The 15,737-nt window shown below is 53.7% G+C and overlaps 1 protein-coding gene across 1 annotated transcript in view; it reads left to right on the forward strand.

Moving 5' to 3' along the window:
• CRKL (CRK like proto-oncogene, adaptor protein) overlaps nt 1–8,938 on the forward strand; it is a 31,993-nt gene extending 23,055 nt beyond the window's left edge. The window contains exon 3 of the mRNA XM_081252210.1: nt 5,481–8,938. Coding sequence (XP_081108336.1) covers nt 5,481–5,615 — 135 coding nt within the window. The 3' untranslated portion in view covers nt 5,616–8,938. The remainder of the gene's footprint in view (nt 1–5,480) is intronic.
• The last annotated feature ends 6,799 nt before the right edge of the window (nt 8,939–15,737 follow it).

Genomic DNA, 15,737 nt, shown 5'->3' on the forward strand with positions numbered 1-15,737 from the left:
TGACCTAATTATCTTTATGTTTTCAAAAGGTCTGTCTTCTACTGTCCTTAGGCCCTTGTGCCTGTCACTTCTGTCCTCAGAACCTTGCTGCTTACTTGGCCATCTGTCTCTAGCACGTACGGACAGCAGCCTGTTGTTTTTTCTCTTTTCCCTGATTTTGCAGACTTCCCTGGAAAGTTTACAAGAGCCCTGCGACATGGAATGCAAATGAGCTAAACCAGCCTCCTCCTTCTGAGAGTGCTGTGTGGGGGTGGGGGACGAGGGGAGCAGAATGGAGCCCCCATGGAGCAGAGGGGCAGCGGAGCAAGAGGGAGGTGAAGTCTCTCCTGCTTCAGGTGCCTCAGGGCATCATCGGGAGGGGACTCGCCCGGGGCCATTGACCTGGGCCCATTGACCCGGGCCCCAGGAGTTCCTTGGTGGTAGGTGGGGGCCAGGCTGGGGGAGAGGAGGGGTTGGGAGCTGGGCTGAATGGCGAGGGTGGCAGGGGGATGGAAGGTGGCTGGGCTGGTAGAGCCAGGCAGTTGGGGGGAGGGGGCACCTGGAGGAGGGGGCATTAGCAAGAGGTCTCAGCATGTTCCTGGCCCCCGGACTGGAGGAATAAGCTCAACCAGAATCTGGGAGAGGGCTGCTGGGGCCAGGTTTTCAGGAAGGTGAGATTTTTTCTGGCACATTTATCAAACATCAGCTAAGGCAGGCTAAGATTACAAACTTGAGGCAAAATATATGCACTCTGGGCATCCAGAGTCCAGGTGAAGATAGAAAAGCATAGATAAAAGACAGAATTCCCAAAGTATTTTTTGTAGGATGTCAAATGAGTGGAGCAAACAAAAACTTCAGTCTTGGGGAGAAGCCGTTGATCCTGACATCTGCCAACAGCACCTATCAGCCAAAACTGCATTATATTTGTTTCTTTTTAGTCTCAGCTATTCTGGCCTTAGTCTTTTTTTAAAAAAAAAAAAACATCTGATCTGGCTCTGAGTGCAGGCCTACCTACAGACTGCCCAGGGACCCTCAGGCCATCATCCCTTTGCACCACAGCGTCCACCTGGGCGTTAGCTCACCTGGTCCCTCTCCCCTTTGCTCACCACATCTTCTTTACAGGCACGCACGCACACACCCTCTTATTTGTCCTTGCCTTTTCTTTCTTGCTTTTTTTGGAAATTTTTAAAATTAATTAATTAAATTAATTAATTTATTTTTGGCTGCATCAGATCTTCGTTGCTGCGCGCGGGCTTTCTCTAGTTGTGGCGAGAGGGGGCTACCCTTCATTGCGGTGCGCGGGCTTCTCATTGCGGTGGCTTCTCTAGTGGCGGAGCACAGGCTCTAGGCGCACGGCTTCAGTAGTTGTGGCTCGTGGGCTCTAGAGTGCAGGCTCAGTAGTTGTGGCACGCGGGCTTAGTTGCTTAGTTGCTCTGCAGCATGTGGGATCTTCCCGGACTAGGACTGGAACCTGTGTCACCTGCATTGGCAGGTGGATTCTTAACCACTGTGCCACCAGGGAAGTCTCATGTCCTTGCCTTTTCTTATACTTATTTCAGTACATTGATTATATTGTATTTTCCATAAGTCATTTTGTAATGGTGTCAGTTTTATATCCATGAATTTTCATTTCTTTCCTATTTCATTATTTTAAAAATAAAGACAGGTAATCATTTTCTTAGCTGAAAAGGAAATAAGGAAAAAACATGCTCTCATATGTTGGAGAGAAGATGTGCCAGTGAGGCTCCCCACATCGGTGGCCTTGTTTTGCTCCAGGCATGAGACAGCTGTTTCCTGCAGTGAAGACTTGAGGAGGCCAAGGGTCTGGGGGAGGTAGGGGTGGGGGTGGCTGCAGGGCCTGGGTTTGTAGTATCCCAGCAGCTCCTGCCTGCAGAGGATTCTCTCTGCTCACCTAGGCCCCATCTTAATTTTTGTGTTAGATGAGTTTCATCTCATGTCTTAAGTTTGTGCTTAAATATTTTTTTTAATGGAATAAGACAGATTGGACACAAGTCATGACTGCAGATCCCCATTGACTTCAGCTCCCTTGGATCTTCAGCTTTGTGATTTCTGCACAGTCTGCCCTGCAGCTCAAGGTTCCATCTGCAGTAGAGCTTTCCTTGGATCCGATCTGACAAATATCTTCACTAGAGATAGCAATGTGGTCATAATCAGAGTTTTCCTCTTTTATGACTTCTGTGTGGTAGGAAAAGAATATACAAATTACAGAGCTAAATCTTTGGTACACTTCAAAGAATATGAATTTATTCTTAATTATCAGGAACATTGGTGTGATATCCTAGTTAGGAATAAGAAAGACATTTCTCTTTCTGCCACCTATGAATAAAAACATTGTTACTTGGAGAAAGGGAGCAATACTTGAACTCTAAGCACTAATCTTAAAACAATCTGTATTTTAGAAGTCTACTAAAGACATTTTAAAATTTAACTCTTATATTAAATTAGTTTATTCTTTCCCCAAAATTTTTATTTCCTTTTAAGGCAAAACAAGAGAAAACATGTCTTTTCAGTTGTAATTTTTTTTTCCACTGAAGTATTTTACAACTTAATTTTTAATACAAGTCTTAAAATAGAATTACCAGTTGTTAACCTTCAAATTTTAATTGTTCCACCAACTTAGGTGTTAAAGTTGAGTGATGACATAAGTTTGAAAATAAATATAATAATTTAATTTATAAATATGTGTAGTTAGCTTTTTATGCCTTGTTTTTCTCATATACATATCTAGTACTTGGCTACAAAAATCTGAATACTATAGTGCATTTATTTTTGTCTTGCGACTTGTCATTATATAAAATCTAATTCTTAATTACTGGACTAACTCTACAAGCCGTCTTACAGTAAAGTTGAATTTGTAGTTTTCCTAAATAAGAGGAGTTTGAGTCAGAATTCAGACTGGGAACTTAGGGACCCTCCCCCCCCCATTTTTTTTAGTTTAAACTGAAGTTATACTGTGTTCTAACCAGGGAGCCTCAGGGGATAACACACTTTTCCGTTGTCATTTTGGCAAGTACTCCCGAGTAAGCCGGTCTCCACAAGGCAAGAGGTTCCATTTGGTAATAGCGCTGTTGTCCATGTAAGTGTTGTGACCACAGTAGGTTTGGGGAATTAAGCAGTTGGTGTGCTGGTTCGAGCATCCCGGTGAGCAAGTGGGTTGATGAAATCAGCAGTGCAGGGTGTGGGGGAGACCTCAGGGCAGGAATGCGACGTTAGGGCAGAGAGTGGCTGGGGAGCCAAGGGGTCTTCGTGCAGCTGGGCTGTGCTGCCCTGGCCCCCCTGCTCCAGCCTACCTTACAGGAGGCTGGAGTGTGTGGAGGATCAAGGGTGAGCCCTGCAGCAAGAACCCTCTGAAAAGGCAGCCACACAGCCAAGCTGCTGACCTGCAGCATCTGCTGAATCGAACTCTGGCCCCCGCAGCAGCTGCTGGCAGTGCGTTTCCTTCTCCATCCCCAGCCCTTCCCCAGCCTGAGCCTTCGATTTCGTGCACAAGTCAGGATGAAATCACCACCTGGACAGACTGGGTGGGCACGGGCACAGTGTTCAGTCCTCTGTTTCGCACCGGCGTCACCTAGTAAGCACCACGTCTCCCACCCCCGTGAGCCGAGTGATGTCCTGGTGCTTCCATACAAATGGCTCATCTCGTGTGGACCAGGAGCCATCTTAGAGCCTGGAGTTTGGTTTTAAGAGTGCAGTAGCTGGCCCTGTAACCTGAACACCTGGGAGCCAGGAAGGGCAGGTGTGGCTCTGCCTGGGGCCCCGGGGGACCTCCGGGGCCCTTGGTCACTCCAGGCCAGCAGTCAGCTCTCTAGCCCAGCAGATTTAGCAGAAGATGCCTTTTCCCAAATGAAATACTGCATGGAACCCCATAGATGTCAGATTAAAAGTTTTTTAATATAAAGGTGTTTTGTAAAATGAGATTTACAAGAATTAAGGTGGTTGGGGGGGTGGTCAACTTTTACAATGGGCAGAAAACATTGGAAATAACGTGAATGGTAGATACCATCTTGTGTTAACCCCCCTCAACCAGCTCACTTCTGAGTGTACTTTGTTGCGTGCGGTGAGAGGTGTGTTTTGCCCTTTACCTTGCTATTCTCGGGGGCGTTCCATCAGACACGTGGGACAGAAGCTTCGTTCCAAGGAAAGCACGTGAGCAGCAGCCAGCAGGGCAGCACGGAGTAATGGGGCAGGAACGCGCCTGACTGCTTCTGATTATAACTTTTATAAAACACACGTTTACGAGATTGAAGTCCCAATCTGACATCTGTTGGAGTTTAAAGCACCTCCTCAGAGCTCAGGGTCTGCAGACAATTTGAAAACCACATCCAAGTCAAAATTGCTGCCTCCCCTTGATGAGCAAAGCAGCCCCTGGCTGGTGCCTGTCCTCTGGCCGTAGGTAGGATTCCTACCACCCTGAAGCTGAAGGTTGGTCTGAAAAGGTTCTCTGAGCTGGGCTTCCTTCCCCCCAAGACTGGCCACTGGGAGACGCTGCTGCAGGGGAGGCAGCGGACAGGGTGTTCTTGGCAGCAGCAGCTCCTTCTTGTGAGATAGGGTGGCGATGGCTTTGTTTCTTTTAATGCACTTTTTGCGTGAGTTGAACTGTTTTGAGTCGGGTGTTCATTCTGTGCCGTTGGAGTTAGTAGCCAATCTGGGGGGTAAAGGCTGCCTCAGAGCACGTTCTCACGGCTGAGCAGAAGCACCCTGGGCTTGTTGGTAGCACCTCGTGTCTTCGGCACGGCCTGATTTTATTTATTTTATTTTTGTCTGCATTGGCTCTTCGTTGCTGTGCGCAGGCTTTCTCTAGTTGCGGCGAGCAGGGGCTATTTTTCATTGTGGTGCACGGGCTTCTGGTTGTGGTGGCTTCTCTTGTTGCGGAGCACGGGCTCTAGGCACACGGGCTTCAGTAGTTGCAGTGTGCGGGCTCAGTAGTTGTGGCTCGCGGGCTACAGAGCTCAGGCTCAGTAGTCGTGACACGTGGGCTTAGCTGCTCCGTGGTATTTGGGATCCTCCTGGACCATGGCTGGAACCCATGTCCCCTGCATTGGCAGGCAGATTCTTTTTTTTTTTTTTTAATAAATTTATTTTATTTATTTTTGGCTGCGTTGGGTCTTCCTTGCGGTGTGCGGGCTTCTTATCGTGGTGGCTTCTCTTGTTGCAGAGCACGGGCTCTAGGCGCGTGGGCTTCAGTAGTTGTGGCTCATGGGCTTTAGAGCACAGGCTCAGTAGTTGTGGCGCACGGGCTTAGTTGCTCTGCAGCGTGTGGGATCTTCCTGGACCGGGGATCAAACCAGTGTCCCCTGCATTGGCAGGCAGATTCTTAACCACTGCACCACCAGGGAAGCCCACAGCCTGATTTTAGGTCTAAGCACTGAGAAAAATGAGAGTCCTAAGAACAAAATGTGTCGGTTCCTTTCAGTGGAATAGCATGTGTGATTTAGTTTTCAGAGAAAACGCTGACTTCGTCTTCTTTCTCCCCCTTACAGGTGGGTGACATCGTGAAAGTCACAAGGATGAACATAAACGGCCAGTGGGAAGGCGAGGTGAACGGGCGCAAAGGGCTCTTCCCCTTCACGCACGTCAAAATCATCGACCCTCAGAACCCGGATGAAAACGAGTGATGCTGCTGCCCTGTGCCTGCTGCTTCATCGTCCTGCCCCACACGCCTCCTTCAAGCGGGAAGCGTCCTCTCGGGCAGGTCACACGCGCTGCCAACGTCCAGCTTCTGCAGCGGGCAGCCTCCCACACATTGGAATGCTCACAGTGGCTGCCCCGGCATTTGTATCATAGTCGTGTTGTCAAAGAGTAGCTGATTTTAGAGTTCTTTGGATCATAAACTGGAAACACTGGTGGAGGCACACAGGTGAGAGGAGGTGCCGAGGACAGGGCTCCCTTCCGGCCAGCGCCCCGCCTGTCCCTGGGCTGCCCCAGGGTCCCAGAGGAGCTCGGGCCCACAGCAAGGCCTTGCCGCTGGGAGCCATGGGTGGTGCCATCGCCGGCGTGGTTTTCCGTGAAGAGCAGAGGAAGTGGACCCTTCAGGAGAGGGAATTCTGCCCTAAACTCCCCGCGTCAGGCTTTTCTTTTTTTTTCCCTCTTGTTGTTTGGTTTGGTTTTAGAAGACTTAATTAATTAGACTGGTGTGTTCTGAACAGGTTTTTAAGTAGCAGGTTAGCTTTTGTGATGAGACGAGGGATGGCACGTGCCTCTGAAGCCGCTGTCACCGCAGGAGCACAAGAAAAAGAGCCCTGAGGCAGAGGCCTGTACTGTCTTGGTTGCTGGTGGTACCTTGTGTTGCCAGATAGCAAACAACCACCACCACCCAGCAGTTGTGGGCTTCCAAGCTGTGTGCACAGCCTCTTGGACGACGTTGTCCCCGCAGGCATCAGAGCCAGGGGATGGGGTGGTGGTGTGATTCACCTTGTTTGCTGGCTTCCTGTCCAGGCTTGCAGTGAATGCACCCCTTGAAAGTATAGGACCCAAGTTTCCTTAAAAAGTCGTTGAATTCACTAAGGAATCGTTAAAATTCCACTCACTGAGTCCCAGTTCTCCCTGCCCCAGCAAGCTCCCCAGGCTGCCCAAGAGAGATGGTGCTGCTAATGCTGGTTCCATGGTTCTTGTGTCCACACTGCTCTCCAGCAAGAAAGTGTAAGCTCTGGGCCTTGGTTGATGCATTTGATGTCTAATGAAATGCATCGTTAACCATTACTGATTTGATGTTAAGGTTTCCCTGTTGGCTAAGAGAGGCCTGTTCATACGAGTCAGCTGGTACCAGTGTGTGGCCGATCCCACGTCTATAGCACATGGCTGACTAGAATTCTGGAACCTTTGTGCAGTTCGGTGTGCCCGCCCTTCTGGACCCTGCTGAAGACAGGCCTCAGCTGAGAATGCGTCCAGCAGCCCTGGGGGTGTGGTCTCAGCCTAATAAGTAACTGTCCTCCCTGAGCTTCTGCTGTAGCCTCAGCCCTGGCTCCCAGGGGTCTTGGGTTTTGAGGTTTTGAGCAGTTATTCTGGTCAGAACCAGCAAGGCCACCATGTTTCAATTTCTCTTTAATCAAATGTTCCATCAGGTAGGTAACTATCATATTAAAGACTCTTGAGGGTGCTCACATAGCACTGTCTCTCTGTGGTTTTCCAGGAAAAGGCTTCTTTGTGGGCTCTTCCTGATCATTGAGAGCTGTGGCCACCTCTTGCTCCCAAGGTGCCCGTGTTGCCGTCACCTCTTGTTCTGGGTCCAGGCCCAGCCTAGCCCCATGACAAGTGGCACGTGTGTGGCTGGGCCCCTGCCCTCTACCTGGGGATGATGCCTTCCCTGTGGCCTGTAACCCAGTACCCGAAGGGGTCTCTCACAGGAGGGGGGGACGTGTGCCTTGTCCACAGAGAGCACACACCCTAAGGCCTTGTTAAACCACATTGAGCCAAGAGGCTGGGCACCTTTGGATGGCAGTAGTTGGCTCAAGTACAAGAAGTATATGGCCTTTTGGAAAGTAAGGTTTCCTTCCAGCCATGTCTGCTGACCAGTAAACAGTGTGACCCACCTCATGGGGATCACTTCAGAATCGGAGCACCCTGCAAACCTAGGTTTACTTCAGAAGGCATCTGTTCAGTCCGTCAGCCCAGGTGCATGTCTCCAGGGCTGCCCCAGAAATTCGGAGCCCCAAATAAGGTGAGCCTTGAGCTCTGAACTGGAGATGTGTGCCGAAAGTAGTACCTTTTTGACTTAGAACCTTTTTAGTTTTTTAATCAGCCAGGGTAATTCTTTTTTTTTCACACTAAATATACAAGAAACAGCCCACTACCTTGGCTTTGGGCCTGGGCTCCCCAGGGGTCTGGGAAGACTCTGCTTCAGAAAGCGACTCAAATCTTCCAGAGGCGTGGGCTTCCCTCCTGGGCAGGCTTCCTCTTAGGACTGTCCGTTATTGCTACTTGCTCTGCTCTACTGTGTGTCACTTAAGAAAATATGTGGATGTTAAAGTAGCTCACTGGGGAAGAGAACAAATTATATGCTAAAGGAATTGACAGTTTGATTAAAAATGTACTTATCCTGGGAAGGGAGTTGTCCCTGTCACCTCTGCCCGGTGTTGCTGCCCGGGGACACAGCTAATGAAGAGGAGGACATGTGGACGGACTGCCCTTCGACGACTTTGTCACCCAGATAGGACCCCTTCTGTGCTCACGGTCAGGAACCTGAGGAGAGAGGGCCAGCTGCTCCCTCCTGAGCCTGAGCATCTGGCCTGTGCTGACTCCCTTCTCCAGCTGTTTACACACAAGGCGGGCCGGGACCGGCGGCCACTGCTCTTGTAAAGTTTGCTCAGAGGAATATGAACATTTTATTTTTGAAAAGGGATGGTGTTTTTGTGCCAGGTGTTTATAATTTAATCCTTTAATAATATTATGTTCATTAACCTCTTAAAATGAGTGAATCCTGATTGTTTTCACACCGAACCCGAGACACCACCGAGCTCGCCCTCAGCCTCCACCCTCTGGGACCGGAGGCCTGTGTCCCTGTGGCTGCAGCCAGTGGCCCCGAGCTGGGCGTGTGCTCTCATGGAGTGGAAGGACAGTCCTCTGAGACAGGGTCATGGTCTCTGCGGGAGGAACAGTGGCCTTGCTTCTTGATGGTCTTCACTGTGTGTTTTAAAATGACAACAACACAACACAAAACTCTTTTGACCTGTAACTTAAAGATCATAAACTTCAGGCAATAATATTTTATGTGTAAGCTTTTAAAATTATTTTTGGGGATCATAGCTTGTTTTATTTTGTGCTATAAAATTAACAGTATTAAATGACTTATATTCTTAGAATACATGGAGTGTCTTTTCTTAACAGATCAGTGCCTTTTTATTTTTGTATTCCATTTTACGTTACTGGTCCCGGCATCAGACCCTTGTTTCCATGGCCTGTTTGTACATTGTCTCAATAAAACTTGCATCAGCTGGCGGTGGCAGCGGCTTTCGTGTTTTGGTGTCTCCTCAGTGCTGCCTTGGAGGCCCTCCCCCCCCAGCCCCCCCAGCAGTTAAGCACCTTCTGGGACACCTGTGAAGCATTGGCCACCTGGTGCTTCTGCGAGTTGCCCTGCCCAGCCCTGCTGCTGTGGACTGAGTGGAGGGGCGGGGCTTGGCACCAGCACCACTCACACCCTGGCCTCCAGGGGGCGGGGTGGCAGTTCCAGGCCCGGCATCCTCCAGGGAACTTGGGTGTCCTCCCTCTAATGGGCGCCTTGTCTGAAGCATAAGTTTCGGAGCAGCCTTGTCCCTGTTCAGGGCATGAGACTCACCTGCCTTTCTTAAATCCTCTGCCCCTGTCTGTGGCCCTCCTGACAGGCTCCGGGACTTTCAGCTGGAGGTGTTAGGGGGCCCACTGATTTCCCTGCCGCCCCCCAGCCAGAGCTGTCCCGCACCTGTTTGTGTGCCGAGAGAGGTCCAAGTGTCGTCGTAAAACCTCCAGGAAGGTGCAACCTGGATCATCTTGAGCTGTGTTGCTGGAAAGCTTGGGAGATTCCAAACGGTCCACTTGTCCTGGAAGAAGGAAGGCCTCAGAGACGGCTTTGAGGAGTACTTTCTGCTTGGAAAGTTAAATTTTGCTCAGCAACGCTGGGCTGGATTCCTCCGTGGTGGGAACCCCTGGGAAGTGAAGCTGCCTCACCACTGGGTGAGTGTCAGGGCCCAGGTCTTGACACCCAACAGCGTCTTTACATCCTGGCCTGGAGTGACCCACCCTTCGAGCCCTGGCCCTGCTTATGGCTCCCTGGCAAGAGGTTGAGGCCTGTGTCCAACGGGGGGCTGCAGAGATTGGGGGGCATCCCCTGCCCACGCCTGCTGCCCTGGGGACACCATCGCATTCAATCCCCAGGCTCCCGGGCTTGTAGCCCAAGGTAGCCTGTGCCTTGCAGCCTGGCACTGAAACGGGGGCAGGGGGAGGGGACTCAGCTACACCCTCCAGGCCCACATGCCGGAGACAGCCCCAGGGCTCCCACTGTTCAAGCTCAGAGGTCCGAGGGAGGGGTCGGGAAGGGGAGCCCTTAGGGTAGGCACCCAGAGCTGCCCAGTGGCCAAGGCTAGCCAGTGGAGGGGGTGGTCCACCCAGTAGCTGTGTGGAGGGCAGGGCCAGGAGCAGGGGGACCAAGCCCCTGCCGGCCCTCCAAGGAGTTGGGAGAGTTAGGCTTTGGCATTGAGGTTAGAGGGAAAACACCCATAGGGCACAGCATTCAGAAGCCCTGTGTCTGGAGAATGGCCACCCACCCTGTCGACTCCACATCCCAGTCTCCCTGTTGCCTGTTTATTATTGTATTTTCCAGAGTTATTCTACAACATACAAGCAAATACATCTGTAAGTACTCTTTTTTAATGTTTTCTCTACAGAAAGGCAACATAGATCACTTACTGTTCTGCGCCCTGCTTTATTCCCCCAGTCTGTTTAGAGGTTGTTGTGAATCAGAAGCTGAGCCTCTGTTCTCTTCCATCACTGTGTCGTGTTCCTCGAGGTGGATGTGCTGTCACTCGGGTAACCACCTGTTATTGGTGGGCATGTAGGTCCTTTCCAATCTCAGGTGGGCAGATGCATTAAAGTGAGTTCCCCTGGAATTGCTGGGTCAAAGGCTCTGGGCACTGGCAGTTTTCAGAGCTGTCGCTAAATTGCCCTCTTATAGGGATTGCCTCAATTTACACTTTCACCAGCGATGTATAATATATGAAAATATAACATTTTTACAAACACTCTGTAGATACCTTGTTTATGGCTAAACAGTTTTCTACTATGTGGCTGAGGCAGTTTATACTAGCCCATCTGTCTGTCCTGGTGTGTGGAAGTTTTTGTTAGTGGGGTTTTTTTTGTTGTGTTTGGCTGTACCAAGTGGCTTGCGGGATCTTAGTTCCCTGACCAGGGATTGAACCGGGCCCTGGCAGTGAAAGTGCCAAGTCCTAATAATCACTGGACTGCCAGGGAGTTCCCCCAATGTTTTGATGATAGGAAATCCTCAGGTCTAAGTAAGGGCTGCAGGGATAGGGCCCACCTTCCAGCTCCTGGGCTGACTCTGGTCCAGTCCTTGCCCCAGGTGCCTCCCGGCCCCCCTGCCCCCTGTCCAGTGCCAGTCCTAGTTGCTGGTATTTTTTCCCCAAAGACATGTGATGAAACCCCTAGCCCGCTCCTCCCTGGCCTATGAGATGCCTCCATGCCCGACTGCTGCCCAGAGCCTAGCACTTGAGCCAGACTGGACTGACACATTCTGAGTCCCCAGAACTGGCCATCTTACCTCCTTGTCTTTGCCACACGTCTCCTGCGGGGACACCCTTCTCTCTGCTGAACTCCTAAGGGCTCATCTGTCCTTGGCTCCTGCCACCTCCTAGGAAAGCCCTCTGACCTTCCCTCCCTCCATGGAGACTGGAACTAGAACTGGTCACCCCTGAGCCTGGAGACAGGACAGGACTCACGACAAACCAGCAACTTGGGGAGGGTCGAGGCTGGGCTGAAACAGGCTGGTGGGAGCCGGCTCCACGGGGTCAGAGAGCCCCCGAGGACCCTGGGGGTGCTGAGACATAGCAGTCAGGCTGTGTAGACCGACCTGGGATGTGGGCAGGGAGGCTGGGCTGCAACAACCAGAGCAAGCCAGGGAGTCAGGGGTGAGGCCGGGAGTGGAGGGGTGGGGACGGGCTTAGCCCAGGCTCACCAGCCTGGGGATCCCCCAGTGTCTGCCTCCATAAGAATAAGTCGTGGGTTAGCTGAGGGCACCACCATTCCTGCTCATCTTGCCCCTCAACACAGCCAGCCTCAGCTAGGATGCTGTCTGTGCTATATCAGCTCCTCCCCAGCATTTCCTGGGGACCAGTTAGTCAAATCGAGGTCTCCCCATCTGGAAATCCACCTAAGTCCCCAGGGAAGAGTCCACTCTCTGCCCTCTGAACCCCAAGGCTCAGGGTGGGCCCTGTAGACTCTCAGGTCGGCCTCCAGGGGGCGCCAGAGTCAATCCCAATGTTAGACGTTGCCGTTCTCTCGCTTTGTGGCCTAAAAAAGGACAGCCCTGCACGGCAGAGCTTGGAAACCCTAGGCTGAGAGGAGTGGGGAACAGGGGTGGGTGTGAGGAGGACAGGGACAGGCTTGCATGCTGGGGGGCCCAGGGATCACCCCTTCACCTGCTTCTCACACCTTGGCCTTTGAGGTGTCTGCTGGGTCTGTGTATTGTCAAGGCCACTAGGATGAACGCTACCATGTTGCCAGAATCATCCTCGGGGCAAGATCAGGACCTCAGGCTGCCCAAGGCTTGGAGGCATCCTAAGTCTCGCCGGGTCCCGGTGTCCACATGCACCACCTCCGAGCCTAGGGCTTTGGTGAGGCCACCCACCCACCTACCTTCTGTTTCAGCTTTTGCTCCATGAGGATCTGGTCATTTATGCCCCACCATGGGGCAGCCAGAGCCTCGAGTCCATCCGCAGGGTGGAGGTGGCCACAATGGACTCGCCCCATGCAGGGCATCTACCCAGGTCGTTGGCCTCCTCACAGCCCCCCACACTGACCTGTCCCCTCAATGTCATCTCTGGCATCCCATGCTCAGCAGCCCCCACCCCACATCCTGCACACCTGCTGTGTCCTGTGCTGCCTCTGAACCTGTCCTGGTGTCCTGGAGGATCCCCAGCTGGAGGCATTGCAGTTACCCCCAGATTCTTGGGGAATCCGGGGCAGAAGGGGCTCATTGACTCAAAAAGGTCACAGATCAGGACGCGAAATCTGCACTGAAGATGTGGCAGCCTTGGCCGAGCCTGACAGGCCTCCCCCCTCCCTCTTCCAAGCTCCGTTTGTAAGCCCAGCACAGCCAGCCAGCCAGGACCCACGTCTCTGCCACTCACCAGCAGCGTGGCCTTGGGGAGTCCCTAACCTCTCTGAACCTCAGCTTCCACATCTGTAAAATGGAGATGACACAGAGGACCTTCCACCTCAGGCTGTTGTGAAGAGCAAAGGAATAAATGCACATAAAGCCACAGCCACGTTTCTTTACAGGACACAGTATCTTCCTGGCTGGGGGCTGTGGGGTGAGGGGCAGGGCTGCAAGGTCAGCAGAGTGTGGAGTAGGGGCAGGCTGACTGGAGGCCAAGGGCACAAGGCCAAGCAACACCTTCTGCCCAGTGACGGGGCCTCTCCTGTGGCAGTTGGCCACCCTGAGGGGTGGACTGAGGGGTGGACAAGTGTGACCCATTCAGGCCCTGCTCCTGCCCCTGGGTGCCACGCAGCCTCCCCGAGCTTCCCCATCTGTAAAATGAGGGGAGATGTGCTTGCCCCCCTGGGCAGCCTGGGGCATAAAGAGGAACTGCCTCAGAGGCTGGTCAGCCTGGTGTCCTAACCAGAAGGGAGAGAGGCCCAGAAAGGGGGGAGATGGCAAAAAAGAGGGCACGACACCAGCCACTGAAGGAGACAGCAGTTAGTGGCTGATGTCGGGCCCAGTGGCCCCATGTGCTTAGTGACAGATGAGACACCACTTCCCTGGAACGTGCCCTTCATTCATTTCTCACACAGTCATGAGTCCCAGTCTGCTGGACGGACAAGCCCTGCCTGACCACAAGGCCGAGTCTGGAGAGTCAACACAGCGAAACCCTGGGAGGGGCCGGGAGCTGGAACAGCAGGGCCAGATCCAGTCTGGGGAGGCGGCTCAGGGAGGGCTTCGTGGAGGAGGGGATATAACACCCACCGGGGTGGACCATGATTTATGGGGACCCAGGAAGTTCTCCCGGTATAATGACATGTGGGAAAGAGAAAATGTCATAAAATATAAAGTAGAACGTTTTGATGTGGGGAGAGTGGACGGAAGGACGGAGCTGAACCCTCAAAGCAATCAAGGTGTCAGGCAGTCAGGCGCGGTTTGGGAGGTTTCTGTGGGTGATTCACCTGCCCCCACGCTCGCTGCCCGCCTGCCCCTGGTTCCAAGACTTAGGAAAGAAACAAAAGGAAAAACACTGAGACCCGGCGCGCGGCCCAGCCTGGCACCCCGCGGGGGTCGCGAGGATGCTGGGGACCCAGACTCCGCCCGGCGTCCAGGGCCAGAGGGCCCCGCTGCCTCCCACAACCTCGCATCCCGACCCGGGCCGCTCCCACCTGCGCGGCCGCCGGGCGGTGCTGGGACCTCGGGCTCCGGCCGCATTGTCGCCGCAGCGCCGGCCCCGCCCCGCCTGCCCCGACCGCCCCGCCGCAGCCCCGGCGGCTCCAGAGCGGAGGTCCGCGCCGAGCGCAGGTGAGCCCGCGGGTCCGGGCCGACTCGTCGGGGACTGGGGGCCTCACCGGGGAGGGGGCAGGCCAGGCGCTCTGGCTCTGGCTCTCTCTCTCTCGCCGCCTCGGGGCCCCGCTGTGTGCGGATCCCCTTCCTGGGCTGCTGGTCCGGTGGGGGGACCCGGCCCGAGGGAGCGGGAAGGCAGCTGGAAGGACTTCCCAGGGAGACGGGCTGCACATGCAAAGGAGGAGGTTTGCCTCTAGCCCCGTGGGGGAGGAGGTGCGGGCCACAGCCCCCCCCCCCGAACTTGAGGGCCGGCTGTGGATCTCAGATGCTGTCCCAGGAAACTGGAAGCCACTGGGGGCTGAGCTGAGCAGGAGCCCCTCGGGTGGGTGTGGGAAGGGTCCACGGGATCCCTGGTGAAGCGTGGGCCCCGGAGGAGTGGGGAGCCTGCACCAGAAGGGGCCCTAGGGCTGGTCCCGGGGGACAGGACGCAGGCTCCTGTAGGTGGTCAGCACTCGGGGACTGTTACAACTTTTTGCATTGGGCAGTTTGTGGACAAGGGACAGCACTCTGCCAAAACTTAGGGTGCCCTCTTGCCACGCCCCTGGCGAGGACCTTTGCCTTGAGTGGTGGCGTCTGGGCCTACAGGAGGTAGGAGGGCTACATGCCAGCCTGGCACACAGTAGATCTGGAGAAGGTTCCATCCCCAGCAAATCTCTTTCCATGCCCAAGGCCCTGGAAAGTCTGAACACCTGGGCACCTGGGAAGGGAGGGAACAGCCTCAACAGGCACCTGGTGGCAAGTTGAGGTCCCACCTTTTCTGGGATCTGTGGCCCAGTAGGTGAGGCCTGAGGCCAGGCAGGAAGGAGGTGGGCAGGGCTGAGCCATAGGGAAAGCCAGGATCTGTGGAGGGGTCTTGTGCCCAGGTAGGGGGCAGGTAGGCAGGTGGTGGCCCAGTTTTATGGACCTGCCTTGGCAATGAGTGGGGGAAAGAGCATGGGTATACCCAGGTGGCCTTCAGGTGCCACTGCCTCCTCACCTGTGACGGCCCTCTAAGGCAGGCGAGACAAGGTGCTGGGCAGTAGACAGTCCCTCCCCAACCTTTTCATCTGGTTCTCAGCCCCCTTGCTCTTAAGCACCCACCCAGGGCCCTTGCTGGGATCTGGGCAAAACTGAGTGGGCCTCATCCACTTAAACTCCAGGAAGAACTTCTGGGGGAAGCCGCAGGGATAACAGTGGGGTGGACTGTGGGGAGGTCAGTGTAAACAAGGCAGCTACACCTTTGTCCTGGGCCTTCCAAAGTCCAGTCTGTAAGCTGCATGTTAAGGAAGGCTCATGCTGTGGCCTTGAGGGCTCCTTGGCTGCAGGGACCTCTTTGTTGATGGGGTGACCCCTCCCCCAGCCCCATGGCTTGCAGGGTGATACGGGGGCTTCCTGAGTCCCTGTCCATCTTGGAAGTAACTAAGGTGGGAGGGAGGTGGGACACCACCTGGTTGCCCCTACCTGCTGCTTGATCTTGGCAAGCCCTTGGCCCCTCAGTTTGTCCATC

This window comes from Mesoplodon bidens (genome assembly GCF_964165515.1).
Source record: "Mesoplodon bidens genome assembly, chromosome: 13".
In the NCBI taxonomy this organism is placed as follows: Eukaryota; Metazoa; Chordata; class Mammalia; order Artiodactyla; family Ziphiidae; genus Mesoplodon; species Mesoplodon bidens.